General features: G+C 39.9%; 1 protein-coding gene across 1 annotated transcript in view; it reads right to left on the minus strand.

Annotated features, from left to right (window-relative positions):
- Positions 1 to 22644, minus strand: part of ANKRD50 (ankyrin repeat domain containing 50) — a 121784-nt gene that overhangs the window by 22220 nt on the left and 76920 nt on the right. The window contains exon 2 of the mRNA XM_080373768.1: positions 20229 to 21520. Within this exon, the coding sequence (XP_080229894.1) occupies positions 20229 to 20707 (479 nt within the window). The 5' untranslated portion in view covers positions 20708 to 21520. The remainder of the gene's footprint in view (positions 1 to 20228; positions 21521 to 22644) is intronic.

Here is a 22644-nt window from a genome sequence, read left to right on the forward strand (position 1 = left end):
CAACGAACCATCCCACAGAATTCTTCAGGATTGCTACTGAGTTGACTGTACCCATGCAAACATGATTTTCCACATATGGAAGGAATATATATAGGCTATGCTGAAGTTCTGCTTATGATTATCCTTGACATTTTTAGACCGAATCCACAAAAATACCAAGGCACAACAGAACAAAGTAGAAAGCAGCATTGTCCACAAAGGCTGAAAAGACAGTCACAGTGGAATGCACATACTTGCTAAAAGAAAAAAAGCAAACAAAAATGCCAAACAACAATTAATGAATAGTTCTAGGAGCAAAAGAAGTTATAAATCCTGGTTACTTATGAATGCATTCCTCCTATTTGATTATCTTTGGTGCATAGGAAATTCAGTTGTGTCCCCACTTAAATTCTACAAAGCCTGTTACAGCATGAACGTAGCTTATCCCTAAAACGGGTCCCTCTTCCCTATGCAGCTGCTGGCGTTCGCTGCTGACAAACACATGGAAAAGATGTATGAAACTCATCTACTAAATAATCCAGAAGAAGCAAGGAGAAAAAAAAAAACAACAGAAGAAAAAAAGAAAAGAAGAAAAATTTCCCCCTCCATTTGTCAGACTCCAAGTGCTGCTACTTTTAGCAAGACATGAAATACTTCAAATTTCATGGTAGAAATGACCGATTTGGAAATCTGCTTAACTACTACTACGGCTCTTATCTTTTTTTTTTTTTTACATCAGTATGACAATTCTTTAACAAACTCTCTTTTGAGTCACCTTCTTGCCAATTGGTTATAGTTTAGCACTTGTATTTCAGATACAGTCACTGATGCCAAGAACCATGCCAGAGATCTGCGTCGGGAATTTACAAACTCTGCTCTTTTCAAAGAAAGTTTGTAAAAAAGCAGACAGGATCATTATCCCACACATAGCTTTGTTTTCTCCTCTTGCTTTTTTGCAAATGCTTCTACACCAGATTCCTTGAGCAAATTCACCAGCTATTTGACATATTCCTAATCCCTGCATATTAAATTAACCTCTTCCCCCCACCCCTTCCTTCCTTCCTGAATTATTGAGAGGTTAACTTTTCCTCCTCATTTTAATCTATTAGATGCCTCTAAACAATCTTATTCAGAGGAAACAATCTCTCTAAACTCGAGCTAGGGAGTCAGCTTCAGGATTAATTCTGAACGTGGGCATGGAACCTGCACTCTTGCAAAGGTGGAATGTGAAATCAATTTTGCATCCACAGATCAAAACCGTAACATTTTCACCAGTGTTACAGAGAGAAGCCTACTGTCCCCTTCCAAGCTTTGCTGCTACTTTGGCCAAGCGTGCAGTGAGCCTCTGAATTGGTGTAAATGCAATCAGAGAGGTGCAGTGCTCCAAACTGCCCATGGAAGCAGGTCCTGCCTGCAGCCCAGCAGACCTACAGCTGATGGAGCACGTTCCCCCAGCAGACCCCCAGCCCAGGGGACTACATTATTTTCCACACCGGGCCAATGCTGTCAGATAGGTCAGGGATACACTTTTGCCCACACAAGTTGCTTTGGGCTGGCTAGCAAGACAGGAGCCGTATTACCCCAAGCACGCAAGCAGCAATTACTTTTCAACTAGCAGCTAGCTTACGCTCAGACTTTGCATATGTTGTCCTCTCCCGCTCTGCTTAAGTTTTTCTTAATAGTACTATGCTGTGTGCTTGTCCTGCTTTGGACCACGTGCAACATCATCACGCTGAACATGGCTGGATCTGCTGCCTAAGTTGCATTTTGTCAGGCTGGAAAGAACAATCTGTCATTGGCAGTGCTGCAAGTTAACACACACCACTGCAGGACACTAGTACAACAAAAGTAAGGCAAACATCCCAAACTGATTTTTAAAAATGATGCTAAATGCTCTGAGTGATGCTTATTGCTGTCAGGTAAGGTTACCCTTATGCTCTACTTCAGCTCACCTGTCACTCTCTGGTTTTGGGAGTTCTGAAATGTTAGGAAGCTAGCATTCTGCTTGAGTTCACCATCACCTCCCTGCTGAGAACCCCACAGAACATCTTAAAAAAAAACCCAAAACCAAAAAATCCATCTTTCCATTTTGAAATGCAGAGTCTTTAAGAGAGTTATATTCCTTGCCAGCGAGACAGTTCATATGCGATATTTACAATTAAGTTAATATTAAGGCCACGATTCTGTCACAAAAAATAGTAGACGATCACACAGAGTAACAGAAAATAGCTACAAATTCTGTGAGGATTGTAATTTCTTGGAATTTAAGCAATTCCTTAAGGACTGTAAATATATGCTGAAAAAACGTATTCATAATACCTTGGATGAATAGGTTTGGTGATAACCAGCAACATGGTGGAGCTGACCAACTGCTATCAGCAATCAAGGTCACACTGATTTTTCCCTGAATTTTCCCTGAATTCATTATTCTACTGGCAACAATTTGCCAACAGAAATTCATAAAACATTCACCTTTCATATGAGCGACAACACAGTGCTGTTCTCTGTATGAGACCTGAATGCCTCAGAGTTTACAAGGAAATTGCTTGTTTGCATATTTGATCTAAAGAATTATTGAAGATCAAAGTAAAGGTGGAACATGCCTACATATATATTGGATGGATATCTTTGTGTATATATATATTTATCTATAAAGGGTTTAACAATACCTAGTACATAATAAAACAGACAATTCCTCAAACACTAGTCTCAATCTTCAGAAAAGCTGACAAGCATCTTCTTTCTTACGGGTGGTTTACAGCGTGATGTATTGCAGCAATTCACCATCTAATTTTTAAGACACTCATTTCCATTTATGTTGTATCAGAAAATACAGAAAATGAAGTACATAGTGAAACTGTAAATAAGCCAACTATATTTACATAATGTTGTAGTAATTTTTGCCAGCAACATAAGTAGTAGTGGGATTTTTGCCTAAAAATCACACACACACAGAGACCTAAGCAAAAATCCTAATGAGTAAGTGGAAGGCTGAGGCTGCCTCTGCCAGCTCTACATCAGGTGTAGCAGAAGCTCCACCTTCCCCAGCCCACTGCTGGGGGACACGCAGGGAAGAAGTCTCTCTAGGGTAGTTAAGAGCTGGAGGTGCTGCATATCAAGAAAAGGGGAAGAAATTGTGTTACACAGACATTACGGAGGGGAACCCAGCTCATTGCAAGATACCTAAGGATGCAGGTACCTAAGGGCACAAATCTATACACAATAAGGTTTTCACTACTTCCACTGCTCATGGAATACAAATAAATGTATAAGAATAGAAAAAAATGCAAAACTGGATTTTTTTTTTTTTAATCCTCTGTACTTAAAACATTCTCACAAGTGACAGCAAATACCCCACCCTGCTCCCCACTGCCTCGTGAGCTTACAGACACATGTTCATTTGTGTATTACAATAAACCTGGGGGTGGTTAGCAGAATATAATCCCTTAAATCTGTGTCCATCCCCCCCCCCCCGCCCCTTCCAATTTGCATTTAAAAGAATGAAGCCGGTACAGATAAAGCGGTTAAAGACTGTTAGAAGCTTCAGCAAAGGCAGACATACACCAACAGCAGATTTTTTTTTTCCTCTTTTGTTTTCCAAACTGCATATGGGGTACAGGTGACAATAGAAGAAAAAAGGTAAATTTCACTTCTAATAAAACTGACAGTTCCTGCTGCTCAGCTGAAGAAATATTACCCTCTTTCCAAGAAGACTTTCAGCAGCTGTGTTCACACCGAAAGCAAAACTAGAGCATCTTTACAAGTTACTTGCAGTACTGTTTGTACATTAGTCAGTTTTACTTTGTCCTATGACAAGGCATTTATGTCCTGTGGATGACTGACAGTAAACAGTTTGTTTACCTCCCGCATAATGCATTCTGGCTAATGATTAAAAGGAAAATTCTAATGGTCAAGCCCAACAGCTTCTTTCTGTATAATAGCACCCCAATTCCAGCAATATATGCCTGTGTAATACAGGTCTTTGCTGCTTACTAATCGCCCAGCTGCTCATACTGGTAAAAACACCCTTAAAAAAATATATATATACGCACAGGACCCTTAACTAACAGTGGAAATGTTTGAGAAATACAAGGGCTGTGAAGCATAGGCCACTTCCACACTTAAAAAGCTGCAAAATAAAACATATGGCTAAGAATGTTAAAGTGAAACGACCCAGTTTGACATGTGCACACCTGTGTACATACCAGCAGATTTTATCAGGTTGCTGAGGTACTCATTCTGTAATTTTTCAACATGATAAAGTATACTGTAACTGATTATGACTTTCTGACAAAGTGCAATACTGGAATTACAGACACTCACGGACTACAGTATAATATAATTATTGTTTCTAGTAAATTATTTATTTACAGGCTGCACAGAAAGACAAACTGGCTCTAGTTTAAAGTTAAAGGAAGAGGCAGAAAGCAGAAAAGAGAAAAAAACCCCGAACACCTGAGAATCACCTATCGGGAAAGCTCTAGGTACAGTACACGGACATAAAGCTAGGGCCTGGTCTTTTCTGAAGCAGTGAATTAGAAGCAGCAGGCAAGTCTTGTGCAATTCGGTACCTGATTTTGCAATGTCTTGTAGCAACCTGAATTTTATCTGTAATTGTAAAGCAGACTTGCAGTCCCACAAAGAGCGCAAAGCTAGCTGTAGGCCATCAGGCCAGACAAAGCAAAGCTTATCGCAGAACCAGCGCCATCCCTCACAGGTAAACAGAGCATGCTAGCCACAGCGTATTGATTAGAGAACTCCTGCTGTCTCATACAAATATATTGTGGTGATTTTGGCTGTAAAGCATTACCAGCCGATCTGCTGGTGGATTTACTTGAAATCTTAGAAAAAGAGAAACCTTAAGGTCAAATATTTTGGCATAATAGCTGGACTGCCTAGAACAGTTTGCAAACAACTCAGCTACTATAAAAGACAGACAACTGTAGCTGAAAACCATTCACACCTGCTACCACGAGCAGGTTGACACTCTCTATTTTTAAATGAAATATATTTGCCATATGTGCTAACATATACAATATGTTCTATACTCAGTCTGACATACAAAAAAATCTGTGTCCACACCAAAGGCAGAGAGGAGACCAACAAAGGAGAGAGAATGCAAATGTTTTCCTGAACACGTAATATAAAATTGTAATTTATTCTACATGAACTCTCCCAGTTGTGTTCTTTAGTGGTGGAAAGGTCATCCAGTCCCCTTCCTACAGCCAAATCAGCTCTACATCTGTCGCCCCTGAGAGATACTATTCTAGGCATTCCTAAAGACTTCCACTGATCAATACTCTGTCTCTCCAGGCAACCTATTCCAGTGCTTCAATATTCTCGTAATTGGGAAGTTTCCCCCTTCCCCTCCACATATCTAACCTTAACCTGTTTTCCTGCAATTTAAATTTGTACTTTCTGCCCTATTACTTGTGTCCCAGGGATAACACTAGGGTCATTACAAGGAAGCCAGCTGCATCCAAAATTTATAACCATTTCCCTCTACTCAGCCAGCCAGACCATTAAGTAACACCCAGAAGAGACAGATGCAGGACAGACCTCTATGAAACATTACATGATGTGCTGTGTCAGTTTGAAAATTAACTACTGGTAATTACTCTCTAAGTACAGTTACTCAGCTCTTTTTACACATAGCCAAATATAGTTCTATCTTGCACACAGCCTGTTTGCACAAGTCTTGAGTAAGCATCAAAGCCTTCCTGAGTCAAAACGACATTTATGGTTATCCCTTACCCACAAGCAGTATTACCGTCTCCTGCAAAAAGAGGTTAGTCAAAACCAAACCATATCATACCACGGTAGCTGTTTTTCAACTCTTATCTTCCAGCTGCTTGCAAATAATTTGATTATTTGTTCCAGCATTATTTCAATTGACACACTTCTAATTCCCCACACTACTTTGTCCCGTTTTAAAGCAAGGCACTAAACATACATCTTTTTTTCTTTCAATTCTGAATTTTCAGCCATCCTGATAAAGATAACCTGTCCTTCTCATCCGCTGAACAGTTTGAAAACATCTCACCTATTCTGTGGTGGGGGTTTTGTCCAGACTATGTTTCTCTGTAATCTTACTTCTTTGTTGCTAGTTTTTAATTACGTTAGCTGACTGCAAAAAGACTGGTTTCAAGAAAGGGTCATACACACAAGCATTGAATATTTTAGCTTTCCCAGTGCTATCAGGTTGTCCTCCCCAATGTATAGCAGACCAACACCTGGTGGATGTGGTCTTCCTTTTGCTAATGTATGTATGGAATTATGTATTACCAAATAAAACACAAATCACAGGAATATGAACAATGCACCTTGAACTTCCCAGTTCACCCTCATTTTCACACTACTCTTTCATATTCAGTAGTGGATCAACTTTTTTTCTGCGGTCTTCCTCCTAGTGTTTAACACATGAATGATGAGGAGCTCAGTTTCACCAAATTGGACATTTAATGTACTGCTTGGAGACCTCAGTGTTCTTTACAGCTAATTCCTTTCTATCATTATACTTGTCTTCATGAGAGCTTACCCACAAATTATCTGAGGTCACCAGTATCTCCAAGTCCACTGCTTTTAGTTCATCCTTCTTTCTCCTCCTCTTCTAAACATCACATATTTAAGATAATTTCATAGTCACTACCTCCAGGAGTTGTCTTTCATTTTCTCAGCTGGTTCTTTCCAATCTGATTGAAGCAGATTTATGTCTTCACGCTATTTTCTCCTCTCTGACATTAGAAATATGAGTCTCCTGCTTATATCGTGCTTTCCAAGCCAATGTTCATCTCTTACGTTTTCTTATTCAAATTTTTCAACCACGTAGACATTATCACCCAAATTCTGCACCTTGGATAAGTCCATTTTGGTATCTTAAAAAACCCCTTTGCTTACTTGATCTTGCTGGTGTGGGATTCTCTCTTAGTTACTGAGAACTACTCTACTTGGACAAAGCAGGCAAGTCTTTAGATACACAAGATGTTCTCGTGGGTAGTTGGTAAGTAGTTTTATTTACAGTCCATAAAAGGAAACACTTTTACCAACAAACCTTTAGGTAGATATCACATATGTAAAACTATTACCATGTGTAGTGTGTATCTTCACAGATTTTTCAGTGGCTTTAACTAGTTTATTCTAGAACTACAAGAAAGCATATGATATACAAGGCAACTCCTAAACCAGCTATTTATTGTTTGGGTTTTTTTTTTTTTTTATACAGACCAGTTATATATCTTATCCTGACAAATCTTTTAAGAGCATTTAAACCAATCTGGACTGTGTACTAATATTTCCAGTTCTGCTTGTTTACCCCATATCTGTTTTTCTGTTAGTATAAAGACACCTAAGGCATTGATTACTACCTTACTTATCTTCCTCTTTGTCTGTCCTGTGACCCTATATGAATAACCTTATTTCCTCTCCTCCTCCACCCCCAGTTTTTGAGCTGTTGTCTAAGTTGCTGTTATCTATATTTACCCCTGGGATTTGTAATCCATCAGGTGTTGTTTAGAAGCTCTCTTTTATTAGGGTCAGAAATCACTGCTTTTCTTTGTATTAAGCATCAACTAAATTCTCATTGTTTCCACAATTCAATCTCTTTCTTTAAAAAAAAAAAAGAAAAAAGGTAAGGGGTGTCAAATCAAGTACGCTTTACGTTAAATGCCTGAGATAAAACCATCAAGTCAGATTCACTGAAAACTACTATTAAATGAAAAAATTACCTACTTTCCATACCTGTAAAGTTAAGACAGTAACTTACTTTGTAATTATTCATAATTCTGTGGTTAAAACGCAACATGTAGAAGTGGGGTACCACAATAAGAAAACTTAACAAGCTTATATATGCAACAGAATGTATTGAAATTATGAAGTTAGTTTAAAATCATTTATGTAACCAAAGGTACAGCACCGTGAAATATACAGTCTTTTCAGCTTTTCATATTAACTACCTGGTTCCTTAGCCATATAAAAATTAGTATTTGTTAACACTGCTTGTATTAGATATATTTGTTTATCCGAACACATTAGGATACGACAAACGAAATTTTTGTAGCTTTACAGGCATTTGAATTTGTTGGTGGTATTCTACATTTTGGAGATAGCAAAATCCATTTCTTCTGTCTCGATTTCTGCAGAGCATAAACACAACTAAAGAAATAGATATTGCTTTCCTTGTACACGATTGTATTTTTTGACATGAGAGAAATGCTAGCCACAAAAAAAGAAACAAAAAAAACCAACCAGATGAGAGAAGTAGAAATCCATACTGAATACATTCAATTGTGTGGCTTTTGTCAGGCTATATTCTAATTTACTGCCCAGCCAAACCTATGTTTTATTATTCCATGACCATGTAGCAGAACACAATAGCATAATGCACACAATACAAAACCAGTCACTATTATTACCATAGTTCAGTCTGACAATTGCCAAATTAATTAGATTTTTCCTATGCATTTGATTCCAAAAGAAAAATATGTATCACTGATTGGGAAGCACAAAGAAGAGGTGTTGCAGCAGCTATTTCAGCAGTAAGATGTTTTTTCAGAACAGGGGTTCTTGAATTGCAACAACAGACATGTGGAAATCTTGATCATTCCCTAATCAAGTTGCTCTACCTGCCTTTGTCTTTTATCGCACACCATCACAAAGCACCCCACATGCAACTGTTGAAGTGACTGCAGGATTGTACTGTCCAACCTCATTTTCAGAAAATCCTCTGCACAGATACCAAATGAAAAGCTGTTAAGATTTTACCTTACTAGTCAAGTACTTCAGATAGCTTTCCTTCTGTGTTTGCATTATCACGTACCTTTTTCCATGTTATTTTCTCAAGTAAAAGGGACTACCCTAACCTTTAATTGCACTTAGTTGAAGAAAGAACAGATAAAGCAACTTTCATGTGTCCCATTCAAAATTATTCTCCCATTGCTGCGCATTCTACTTTGGGGAATATGTTCCTAATGCATCACTCTGAGTCTGTATTAGTTACCTTATGGTTTGTTTGTCCTTTTTTTTTTCCTCCCCCATCCCCAAGCAGATATGGTTTCCTCAGTTTGAATGTAAATCTCCTATAGATCCTTTCTGTACCTTCTTTACAATTGACTTCAAAAAACATTGTTAGGTTAGCACCATGTGAAGCTGATTCCATTATCTTACAGCTGTGATACATTTAACTTTGGAACTGACTGTATAGCTTTATATTTAGTAAAATCTATTTTTAGCTTTAACTACAATACAAGTGACAGAAACTACATGCTCCTCCTCTCCCCCTGCCCCACAACAAATTATACACAAAATGTTTACTGTGGATGGCAACATTGTAATAATTCAAAATAGAAGCAGGTACTAAGGAAAAAAGTACATCTGAAATCATAAAAATCAAATCTAATGTGAATGTGCAGTACCTGTTACAAATCTGGTGAAAAAATATTTTTGTCTTCAACTTTTAAGAGAAAGTAAGTGGAACACAGCTGAAGCAAAGAAAGAGGCAACACTCTCCAATACACAGTAAAGCAACTGAAACCAAACCGATAAATAGACTTGTCAATGGAATGCAGTAAAAGTTTGGGAAGTTTACCGAAGTATTTCTAGACTAGTCAAAACTAATGCATGTTGGTACCACTGCCATCATACATACCAGTGCAACAGCAAGGAAAAGTAACAGAAGAGTTCCTAACATTCCTCTTTCTTAAACTCTTTGTGTTGTTGACTACTTCAGTCTCCATCTTTAGTGAAGGCAGAAGGGATACTCTCTTGCTAATTTAGGGTAATTAAAAATCATATAGGACAATTTCTTTTATCGTGTATCAGCTGCACTTTACCTACAGAGGGTTTTTTTCCAACATCCTGTTGAACTCTACTTCATCAAAGCGTAGAAGGATAGACAGCTTAGTGATTGTATCATGCTCACCATCACTGCAGGACAGCTAACGTAGTTAAGCCAAGATTTGTTAATGAACTGCTTTAAGATGGAAATCATGCTGTAATCCCATTCTTAACAGTTCTTCCTCACATGGTTCATTCATACCTGCCCATTAATGCGGTCTCTATGCTGCTGGTATTTTCCCTAACCAACCTAGAGCTCCCAAACAGTTTTCTCTTTCTTCTAGGACAGCTCCCCAATTCGCCAAGTAACCTTAAATAAGATGCTGCCATGCCCCCTTCCTCTTAATCTCTTTTGACTGCAAAGATATCACGGATCTTTAGCACACAAGCCTGCATCTGTGCACCCAGATGCTCATCTCCCCTTCTTCACACAAACAGCAGTATTACCAACTCTTATTAGTACGTGACAAAGGAAAAAACCACAAGGAAAAGGCACTGTTCATGGGCCGTGGATCGAAAGTCCACTCACATATGACCCTTTACTCCCAGTCCTGTCAATTTAAACAACAGCATCCAAAACTGAGCCAAGAACTTTTATTGCCTACCATCAACAACAAAGACTTTTTAGTCTTTTTTTTGTGAGAAGGTATCTGCAAACACGCTACACAGAGGACTTCAATCGCAATTGTTTTGCCCCTCTCCATCATTTATATGATTGTATTTGTTGACATGAGAGAAAGTAAATTTCCCCATTTGCCTTCTTTTCTTGATCTCATTTTCAGTTCTTCTTTCATGCCACCCCATCACATTCTGATGTCATCAAGTGTACCAGGAACCTACCCACTCACATTCTCTGTGGCACCTCCTCTTTAATACCTTTGAACACCTATATAAAACTCAATGCTTATTTCAACATAATTACCTTCTAACATTTTTTTCAATCACACTTGCCTTTTTTTCCTAATTACTTCTTCTTGAGCAGTAATTCTTCAAACATGAAGTATCTCTGCATTAACTACTCAAAACATTCTTGCTTCTAGACAAAGATAGAAGATTTCTCACCATTCCCAGTGTATTGTCTACATCAGCACACGGAAGAAACTGAAACCTCTTCAATGTATTGCTTCACTAACACTTTCAGAAGGCAGTATCTCAGTACTATCTTTTCCCAGTATATTAGACACACTAAGTCCTTTCTACTTCACAATCCACCAAATCCTTTTCATTTTTTTCATTAAAAAGGAAAAAAAAGAAGAGAAACTTAAACCCTTCCACTCGCTATGAACACGTGCATAGAAAACTGGAGGGAAGGGAAATAATTAACAAGTGAGAATTGCTATGAAGGTCCACCTAACTAAACAGCTTATAGGAAAACCTGTAAGGTTTAAGACTGAGCCACATAGATTAAAGGCAAAATGTTAATGCCTATAGAAGTAGAAGACAAAAAGGTCTATGTAAGTTGTCATTATTAAAATGCCTTAGGGAAACTTTCTTATGGTAATTTAAACTGAAAAGGTTAAAACCTTAAATGGTATTATGTTCAGTCTGTATGCAGTGCTTCCATACAATGACAGAAGAACATACAACTTGCTCTTGCAGAAACACCAACTGTTGCTATGTGACCCGTTAACTCCACAGATTTAAGGGAAAAGCCTAAAGAGAAACATGCCACAAAGTACTTAAGCTTCAGGAAATGCTCAACTTTCTAATAGTCTAAAGAGCACCAGAACACAGCGTTTTCTATGAAACCTAGTGTCCATTAAAAGTCTAAAGCATCAGTTACATATTACAGGTACGTACTAGGAATCAGAAGCCCCAGAGTCAAGATGTTCTCACAAGAGCAAGTTTATGAAATACCAATTTACCTTCTGCAACTTCACTTCCACTGAGCTGGAAATACAAGCTGAGTTGGCAGATTCTTTTTAACCTTCTGTGCATGCTCTTACCAAAATAGTTTCATCTCACTCACAAATGGGTGTGATTTTCAGTCGGTGACCTGCCTCTGTCATCTTTAACTATAAAATAAATCACGTTACTGAATAATTAAAACATAGACAAATGTTGTATTTACTAGAAGCCTCTAATATACATGACAAATATGTAGATAATTTATAAATTAACAGACTCATACCACACAAAAGTGAAAGTCAGCACAGAAACTGTACTCAATTCCTTGAACTGTTGTAACTAGTAAGCTACACTGAAGACAATTTGACCACAGATTTAGCATTAATACACTGCAGTTCACATCTTTACATGACACCACTACACGGAAGACAGTACCAAGGTTCAGTGCAATGCTTTTTTTTTTTTTTTGTTGGTACTGTTCCTGACTTCCTTCATACAGACCGTCTTGTTCACCACTTTTCTTCATTAGATCTCAAAACTTCTTTTGATCTTGCAGATATCAGCTTACATGTAGCTGCTTCCTACAAAGAGTTGTAAAAGCCTTTATGCTGAAGTCTGTCTGCTATTTTTAATATTTTATATCTCTCACTACACAATCATTTAAGTGTAAGCCTCCACAGCATGAAGATCAATCTACTAGGCAGCTAAAGACTGCAAAACCATCCAGTCCTTCTGATGAAATTCCACAGGAGTTAACAACTTATTTTTAAAAAGTACCTCTGCCACTTGGTGCTGAAGGTACGCATTTTTGACACAACCTTTCTTCACCAGATCAAACCCTAATTATTCCATTAAAATTGAGTACACAGTACTGTCAGTGATAGAGGCATGTGTTCCTTATGTTTTGGCATGACTACATTCGCCAGCCTTAAGTTCTTCAAAAAGCAGAGAGACTTAAATCCTTTCACAAATCTAGCCTTAAATTGCACAGAATTGAGAGCTTGTCATTCCAACACCCATCTTCTGCAGAATCTCAAACTGAGACTAGAAACAGGCAGAAGACTACATGGGAAAGACCACCAAGAACCTCGCTTGCTAGAGCACTGCTTGCACTTCCTTGACACGCCGTAGGTGCCGAGACCTTGAACAACTCATTGATGCACCACAGGAAGTCTGCAACAAAGGTACCTAGCACAAAACAGCTCACTTTTAAATGAAATGAGCTTGCTTTTAACTGAAAATTATTACGGCTCCTACTAAAATGAGAATTCAATCTTGTACCAGATCAAGTTCCTCTGGGCTAGGATCCAGCTTAGCTTCAGGATTCTAGTCAAGCAGAAGTGAAAGATGTAGGAATGGACAAAATTCTGGGAAAGCACAGAAGTAACATGTTGCATATTTACACATTTAAAATGTTGCTAAGAAAAATTCCCTTTACATAGAGAAAACTTTACTTAGCTAAGGATTTTTTAAATGTCACACTCTTAGGTGTGACCTCTGAAGGAAGACTAACAAGTTGGAATTTTTTAATTTAAAGATGCAAGCAAATAAAGCAGTATTCAAATACGTAAAGGGCTGTCCCAAAAAGGAAAGATGGCATCTATTCTCCATGTCTCTCAAGAATACCATAGGTAGTAACAAACTTAGACTACAGCAAGAAAAAAACCTCAGGTTAGACATATGGAATTTTTTTCCTGGTAGGAATTGTGAAGTGTAAGAGCAGATGAAGCAAGCATCTCTTAGAAACAAACATGGTTTCTTCTGTCTGGGGAAGGAGATAGCAGGCTTGATTTTCTGAGGTCCCCTTCCAGCCTTCTCTCTAGTGGTTGAAATCGGTCACTTGCACATTTGAACTTTACAAGTGGTAAATGAATAAACATACTGGAAGTTTATCAACTGTCTTCTTTGAAGGGTCTTGTAAATTAATTCATTACGCATTCAGATCTTTCTTCACATGGAACAGGATACAGTTAGTCCTTGGCTTTGTTTCTACCACTTACAGCTCTGCAAAATTATAGAGTCTGACAAGATCTATGTTAACACCCTCCTTGTCACTGCTGCAAAGCTGCAGCTACCGAGACTGTACTGGAGCTGCAGAAACAGAGGGAAAGGCTGTGTAGCAGCCCTTTCCAGAAGACAGCAGAAGACTAGAGAAAAAGATGTAGATCACTTTGGGAGAGTTTTTGAGACTTGGAGATATTCAAGGCACTTCTTTGCTATAAGAAGGTTAATATTGAATTACTAATGTCTTATACAATAAACTGATAGAAATCCCAGCAGCTTTCAAGTTCCCAGTAGCCCAAGCTCAAACATCTATAACTGCCTCCAATATAGTGCCTCTCAGCGTATCTTTGATTTCAATCCCTCCTAAGCTCATGGTAAACCCACACTTTTACTAAATGCAGATCATGAAGAAATAAAGCTGAGAGTAGTCCGAATATCACCCGCTACCTAACACCTCACCCCCTCCAGAGCAACATTAACACTGTTTATTTTCACAGCAGTCACTGAGCGCTATGAACAGCAGCAGAACCATGTATTGGTTAATTCAACGGCAAGAGAAATTCAGATTTTGTAGGGTAAAGTATCTAAGACTAAGCCCATGAAAGTCAGGATACTCTAATTAATCTCTGGCCTCAGGTTTAAAGTAGATTTGAAACTTCCACATTGTCTTTGGACAACAGAAAGTAAACCAGTTAAAAGAGGGGAAAAAAAAAAAAAAAAAAAAAAAAAAAAAGAGAGAACTAAAGAGGGCTGGCCTTCAACTTCTCAGATTTACTCCAAGAAACACTTAAGTTATTGCAATTAGCAAGACAAGCTACTCCAAAAAAGTGAAAAGCTAACTAATTAATTGCTCAATACAGCCTATACAATCCATGATAATTTGAATCATATTTCTGGCTTCAAAGATCATACAAGAAGTTCTAAAGAGAACAGCTTCTTCACACTTCATCTGTTATCGCATACAGCTCAATTTCTAAACCTGTTCCTTCATCTATGCTAAATAAATGGCAAGAAAAATGGCATTTCAGTACTGCAGATTGAAAGTCCCCTGACAACAGTCACAGAACATTTGCTGAACAAACCTGTGTTTTTCTACATTGTCCAACAAACTATCCAGAACTTGAAATAAAACTTGTTTTCCCTTATCATTTACGTAAGGGTAAAAGCTCTCTCAAACACCTACAATTTGCAACCTTCTGATGATATACCACTCTCAAGGGAAACACAGGGAAGGAAAAAAAAAACACCCAACAAAAAAACAGTAGCATGGGCAGCCAGTACAGGTGGTGGTGGTGGGGGGGGGGGGAAATGCCTGTTGGCATTTGGCTGACAATTCTAGGTTTTACTCCGAATTCTGCTGTTTGTGAGATTTCCATCATATCACCAAACATGAAATACCAGAAGCTTGATCCTTTGGAGTCCTCCTCCAAACGGGTAAAAGTAACTTTACATAGATAACAGCTATTGGCACAAAATCTGTTGTACATTAATGCTGTCCACGCAAATGACTCATACAAGGCAGCTTTCAGTTTCAATCAAAATAAACCCCTGCTTCAAACTTGCAGTCAGCATGAAACCTTACATGACCTCTCATACTTTTTACTATCAAGTCTACAGATATTTGCATATTCTAGAGAACTATAAAACTGCTTTAGTTTTTATATCACTTAGCATTATTGGTCACATTCCATTACAATGCAAATCTGTTGTGCGCGCAGACACAAAGGAACTACACCATAGATACTTAGTACAGCTTCACAGAGCACTAGGGTGTAGAGAAACTGCAACATCCAACAATTCTTTATTGCTGTTAAAGTTCTGGTGTGTATGCCTCTTGTCACCTCTCCGGCTTAGTTAACTCTCTGGGCTTTCAAGTATGAGGAGCAGAGATCAGGAGTTAGAAGAAGAAAAGCTGTGATTGTCTGGGAACCTGCAAAAGGAACCATGACACTGAATTTAGCACCAGTGTGCACAGAAAAGAAGAAAACTGGTGTCCTTAATGAGAAAAGGATACTTAAGTTCTGGGGCATAGTTCCCATCGTATTAGATTATGTAAAGGAGATGTAATATTAGCTGGAGAAAAACCCCATAGAACCATAGAACAGTTTGTGTTGGAAGGGATCTTAAAAAGCACCTAGTTCCAACCCCCTGCCATGGGCAGGGACACCTCCCGCTGGCCCAGGCTGCCTCCAGCCCCATCCAACCTGGCCCTGAACACTGCCAGGGATGGGGCACCCACAGCTGCTCTGGGGAACCTGTTCCAATGTTTCACCACCCTATAAATTTCTTATACAATCGTAAGTTTGTTCAGCAGCTTTTTCTGGGGTTGTTTTGTCCTGTCCTTCACCCAACCCCACCCCCCTACCCCCAACCAAATTGTTCTTTTCTTGAGTCCCTACCGATCAGGGATGGCTGTTTGCATGGGAATGCAATTTCAGTAATGCAAATCAGTGGAAATCTATTTCATAGCTTCATTCTGCCCCCCAGTAAAAACCTCTTTGATCAGACCATTTTTCTTAAAGTAACTGTATTAGAAATACCTTAGTAATAGAGTTTCAGGACACTTCACAAGTAAAAGACATTTGAACATCCGTGACCAAAATGCAGTATGTGAGAAATAAGTATGTGAAAACAGTCTTACAAGATTGGAAGTGTCTTGAAAAGACATACAGAAGACAGCAAGAAACTTATTCTGTGAGTGACAGGAAAGCAGCACCATCTGCACCAACATACCAGGAGATCAGAGTTTTGGGGGAATTTATTAATGTCAGCAATGTATTAATTTCAGTAATTCACTGAAACAAAATTCAAATTTTGCTTTAAGTTTGTACTTGACCAAGGCGCACTAAAGGTGAGTTTAGTACAAGCTTAAAACCATTAGGTTACTTAACAGGCATGTTCTATCTCCGAGTTCTCTGACTCAGGAGCTCTGGTCACAGATGTCTTTTAACCTCAGAGCAATAGCTGCAGAAGAAATCAACTCTGAAGGGTAAAATAGGTCTATATTTCTAGTAACATCCACTTTGTCGGCTGTGAATTAACCAAGCTCTGCCTTCCACCACCAATACTGATCCTAACTGTAGCACAAGACATGAGAATTATGTGCCTTCCCCTACTGCCTGAAGGTGTATCACATTATCTCCTTTGTCTGGAAAACATAAGCCAGGATCACAAGGGTAGATGTCTTTTTACAGCCTTGCCTGCATAAATTTCAGTGTTACCCATCATTTATACCAGAGTTCCTCTATATATCTGCATGGCCTTGGATAACTGAAAGCTGCCTGCATTCCTACCAATTGCTGGAAGTATAAACTTGCTGAAGCAAACCCAAAAAATCAACCCCCATTCACAATCCTAGTATTGCAAAATTTGGGTTATTCCGATTTTGACATTTCTATTTAAATAGGGAAGAATAGCCTAATAGACCTTTTCAGTTCTTTCAGTTTAACACATCATTTCTTCTTACTTTTGGAGTCTGTAACATGCTTTGCCATTTCCTTCATACTTTCTGCTTCACTTTCACATAAAATTTGCCTGTGAGGCTTCAGCATTTTCCCTTATGTTTAAGGCTGCTTTCTGCTCCAGTACTGCACGCATGAGAAAGGGCCTGAGGAGGGGTCCTGTAAGTAGCAGTTCTTCCTCTCAGCTGTCAATGCAGCAACAAATGCTTGTTAGATACACCTGTATAAATCAGCCCTGCCGGCTCTCTAAATCTGCAAGATTCACCCCTGAAAGAATTTTTAGGGTGTGTTGAGATTATAAATACATGAGGAAATCTTAAGAGAAGACATTCAAGCAGGAGAAAAGCCTTAACTCTCCAGGTCATCACATGCACTATGACCATCAGAGTTTCTGAAAAACTTAAAAAAAAAACCAACACAAAAACCGTTCTTCAGAAAAAGATTCACAATATAAAGTCTGTTAGTTAACTGCCACGTTACAAGGCATTAGAAAGCTTTCTTACTATTTGTAGGACAATTAGCACAAAAATAGAATGGTGTAATCTTGTTTAGCACTTTTGAAGAGAATTCTTTCCATTTTAGGCCATGAATACATCACCAAGTCTGGAGCAGCCACACAGAGCAAAAATTCACCAGTGTCTTTAGAGATTCTCCCCCTCTCCTACTGAACAAATTAAAATAAGGTAAAATCCAAGCAGCATTGAGCCAAGAGCTTTATGCTGTTTCAATGCCTTTAGACAATGAAAAAGGCAATCAGCTGACTGATAAGTCCTCCTAGAACTCATTTCACATTACAACAACCTTCACTTAACAGAGGGCATACATAAACACATCAGACCAGAATACATAAGTGCTCAGTGCTAAGTCTAAGAAACCATGAAAACCAATAAATTTTTGTTAAACATTTATTGCATGCTTTATATATTAATGGAAGTTCAATCAACAAATGATTGAGGTATCTGATGGTAGAAAGGGGGTTTCCAGGTTCCTCTTGTTTGTGGACAGTTATGGTATCACAGGCAGCAGAACAAGCTCGCTGTTCTGCTGTCAACAGCTGTCTCCTGGTCCCCTGCCACAGTGCTGAAAACTTATATTCCCAGTACAGGACCTTGTCTCCTAACACCTCATCTCCCTTAAATCTGAAACATGAGAATGAAGACTATCTACAACAGCTGCTTTTGCGAGCAGGAGATCAGGGTAGATAGGCTGCAAGGGAATACACGAAGGGCCAGGAAAAAAGAATATAAAAAAACCCTGTACTACAACATAAGAATTTTAGCATAATAATAATAATAAGAGTTCACAATCACTGCGGCAAAATTTGAGAAGGCAAAGACATTGTGTAGTATTTTATTCTTCCAGTACAAAACCCAAGAACCCTGTATACTGACCTCAATACTCAACCCATCATTATTAAACCCTGCGTTCATAAGAAGCAGTCTTATCTGAAAAGCCGAGTCTGACTCACAAGTATCTTTTGTATTTCTATATCACATTTAAGTCTAAAGACATTTTTCTGACTCTTGTTCTTTGGCGTAAGACAATCATCTTGAACAGAGGAAAGTTTCCAGCTCTTACAGAGAACTTGCCTCTACTAAATTACTAAGATTTCCTTGTAATAGACTTTTAAATATAAACAGGCTCTTAGTCCTCAGATTAATCCACTTCCATGATTTTTAAAAGACTGCCTGAAGCTAGACATCCAGTCTGCTATTCCATTTATAGATGCTTTCACCCAGTTTTTAGTCATTAGAAACTGAGATGGCTTAATACTTCTGAAATTAATAGCTGCTAGAGTTGCATCTTCACTTAGCAAGAAAAAAAAAAAGACGACGTATTTTTGGTTTAGACTATTTGTTTTAAGACACTACACTGAGAACAATGTAGACACGCATCCTGTTTATTCAGTGGGCAAGGACGTAACAGCCATCAGAACAAGAAGGCTCTTTTACACAACCACGACAATATGAGCAAGAACTACAGTTTAACCTCAGTACTTGTTTACTCAAACAGTAGTCGGGGGAAAAAAAAAAAACCAAAAAGGAAAAGAAAGGCTTTTTTTTATATATATACTGCAAATACTATCCAATAAACTCTTAAGTACCGCAAAAGGTACTACACAATACTAAAGAACTTCAGTTTAACTAATATTCCAGGAAAGTTTTATACTGGCAACACAATTGATTAAAGCTCTGTTGCTACATACAAGCCTTATCCTCTCTGAACTTTCCTTCATTGTGACTCAAAGGAATAAAAACTGATCGACCCATGCTTGCGAAGGCTGTGCTCAAGACAGCACCTTGTTCTAAGCGATCTACAGATATAAACACTTACATGCATATTAATGCAATTACAGTAAGAATATTCTTAATGACATACTCAAGCAAGTTCAGTTAGGGAACACTAAAAAAAATAAATATTTTCATTCAGCTTAGACAGCTGACATACCTTCCAAGGGGCAGGGTAAGCCCCCTTGATACATTTCTGATCCCCTCAATGCTTTGGAGTACTTAATTCACAAGTAGCAATAAAGATTTGACATAATCCGTGCATATTGCGAAAAGCAACACAAGGAGTTAATTGACATTTTCCTGCCACATATTTTTAGACAAACCTAAAACTGATGTGATGGATCAGACCCAGAGATCCATTTAGTCAAGTTTCCTCTTAGACACAGCATGGTATGGGAAGCTTTTGCAAGGGTCCTGTAAGGTCAGTTTCAGGTTTACGAAAGACAACTGTCCTACCTTTTATGGCACATGAAGGCCACTGACTACGTATCTTCCACTCTGAAGTAATTTACTTTAAAGTCTTTCCAAAACACCAGTTACAACCGAGGGTATTAATACACACATAAATAAATTCACTATTAATAATAAATTTTGTTTACAAAGCAAGTATTTATTTATGTTAGCTATAAGGACAAACTTAGGTTTTTCCATTGTAGGTCTGCAAGCTCGGACAGAGATCACAAGCCAGAAACAAACATGTTTTAAACTGTCTGCATTGTAGACTCTCTGGAAGGAAGACCTAAACAGATGCCAGCATTTTTTTTTTTAAATTTGGGTTTTATTTTCAATAGGGTTTTTTAAATTTTTTTTTTACCTTTTAAATGCTTCAGCAGGGTTCCTCTCACATTCCCCGGGTTGCAAGAGACTTTGAATAGCAGGATCTCTTAGTTTGTCCTCATATCCCTGGATCAGTCCACTGTGGCAGATTTGTGTAACTAAACCTCTAATAAACCCTCCAACACACAGCGTGTCGGAGTCCTGGGCCCTGCAGAAATGGAAGGCTAGAGCCTGACGATGTAAGCCTCTTTGTAGGTTTGCAGGTGAGCTTGGCCACAGTAGCTCAGTACAGAGGGCCGTCTTCCCACTACCAGGCCCTCCTACCAACAATACACCCCAGGCAGCTCCTTTCCCAGAGACAACACTGGTATTATTCCCAGAATTTGCTACAAGAGATGGTTTGTTGGCAGCAATACTGCTGCAGTTAGCCTTCTCCTGGAGGCAATGCTGAAGCTTGTGGAAAACCCACTCCCTACAGTAAAACTGCTTTCCCTGCAGCAAGCTGGTTTGAGCCATTTTATAAAGCTTCTTCTCTTGGATTTGTCATAAGCAGTACACCTTCAACATCTCAGAGGAGGGAGACAGGCATTCATCTTGCACAGAAAAAAAAAAAAAAAAAGTCTTCTGCACAGAACTTGACAGAGGTTACGACAATCAGTTAACCTTTCCTGTAAAACTTAACAGCCTCTTCTCAGGAAGGGTGTCACTCCATTTGTATGTTTTATTATGATTAGCATAACACAATCACAGTTCAGCTGACATCATGAAGCGGTGTCTGATACCAACGCTCAACAATACTTCTCATATGGCTCAAAAGTTCACACAGCTCCATGGCTGCATCTGCAGTTTATGCAGTTGTGTGTGTTCCCAGTATACAGGGGAGACAATACATCTGGAAAAACTGAGGGAAAGCCAACTTTTCAGTGTATACTAAATGCCTTTCAGCTCTAGGCATTAATCTATCTGGATATACATCCAGAAAAAGCTGTCCATAATAAAATGTTCCTTCTGGGAATTTTATAGAGAAAGAGATTTTTCTTCAGAGTACTATATACATACCACAAATGTGGGTAAGCACCACTTGCTAAGAAACGGTCAGTTTGGACAGTGAGCTTTGCCGACTTCGTACATCTGGGCAAGTGTCTGAAAAGTGCTTCAGATTATGGTTTCTTATGCAGTACAGATGACAGGAAAAAACCCCATATTTACAGCTTCTTATTTCAATAAATTCATTAAGTGTCGTCTTCAGGAACTTGGATTCTTACTGAACCTGTTCTCAGGTATCTTAATCACAAGATGTCAGGAGAGACAACATCTTCCCCTAGAGCTCTGAAATAAAGAAGACAGCACTTTTAACCCTGCATGCAAGTCATAATTCAGTAAATTGCAAAGGCAGACAACAAAGAGTAAAACCAAGGGCTCTTATTTTTTATTTCTGTTTGTCCTATTAAATCAGATTTGTCTAGAAAGCCTTTAAATTTTAAATAGATTTGTTATTACAAGGTACAGTTAGCCACGTACAAAAAGAGACAGGACAAAAGACAATAAACAGATTTGACAGTGGCCTCAAAACCACAGGAGCGGTACGTCTTTCGTTTTCTCCGGAGGAGAACTGAATATACCCCTTCACCTCAGAAACGTTCTGCCGAGCAAGGCTCCGCCACCGCATTCTCTCTTCACCCAATTCTCCTGCTGCCGGCTACGGGATTTTGTTGAAGTTTATTTTACGGGGCGAGCTGCCGAGGGCTCCCCGCACACTTCTTTGTTCGCGCCTGGCCGGCAGCGGGGCGACCGGCGGACTCCGGGGTCACGGCTTCACCCCCCGCCGCCGCCCCTGTCACCGCTCCGCTCCCCTCGGCCCTGCTCCCGCCCCACCGCGACACCCCCCGGCCCCGGCCCCAAACCAACCCCCAAAACGGCTTGAACCCCGCGCTCCGGTTCCTTTCAGCCGAGGCACAATCACACACACGGCTCAAAAGTCACTCCGGCAGCCCGCCCGCCTCCCCTCCAGCAAAGCCCGAGCCCAGCCAGCAGCTGGGAGGCTCCCCCCTCCCCGCCCGCCCTTCATCTGCTGCTCACAGCCCCGGCGCGGAGCACACACGCCCTGTCCCCCGCTCCGCTCCCCTCCCCCAGCGCACACACACCCACACCCGGCTCCGCACAAAGCTCCCGGGCACCGCACACCCACCCCGCCGAGCCGGCCGGCCCCCACTGCCGCACCCCGCTGCCAGCCGGCCGGCGGACACCCCGCACGCCGCCCCCGCCCGCCCCGCCGCCGCGCACCGGTGTCAGTCCCCCGCCCAGCCTCGGGCGGCAGGTACAGCGCAGCGCCGCCCGCCCCGCCGCCCCAACCGCCGTCCCAACCGCCGTCCCAACCGCCGCCCCGCCAGGGGCGACCCGCCGCCGCCTCCCCCGCGGCCGGGCGAGGGGCCTCCCCACCGCTGCTCCCTCAC

Source organism: Falco punctatus (genome assembly GCF_963210335.1).
Source record: "Falco punctatus genome assembly, chromosome: 1".
NCBI lineage: Eukaryota > Metazoa > Chordata > Aves > Falconiformes > Falconidae > Falco > Falco punctatus.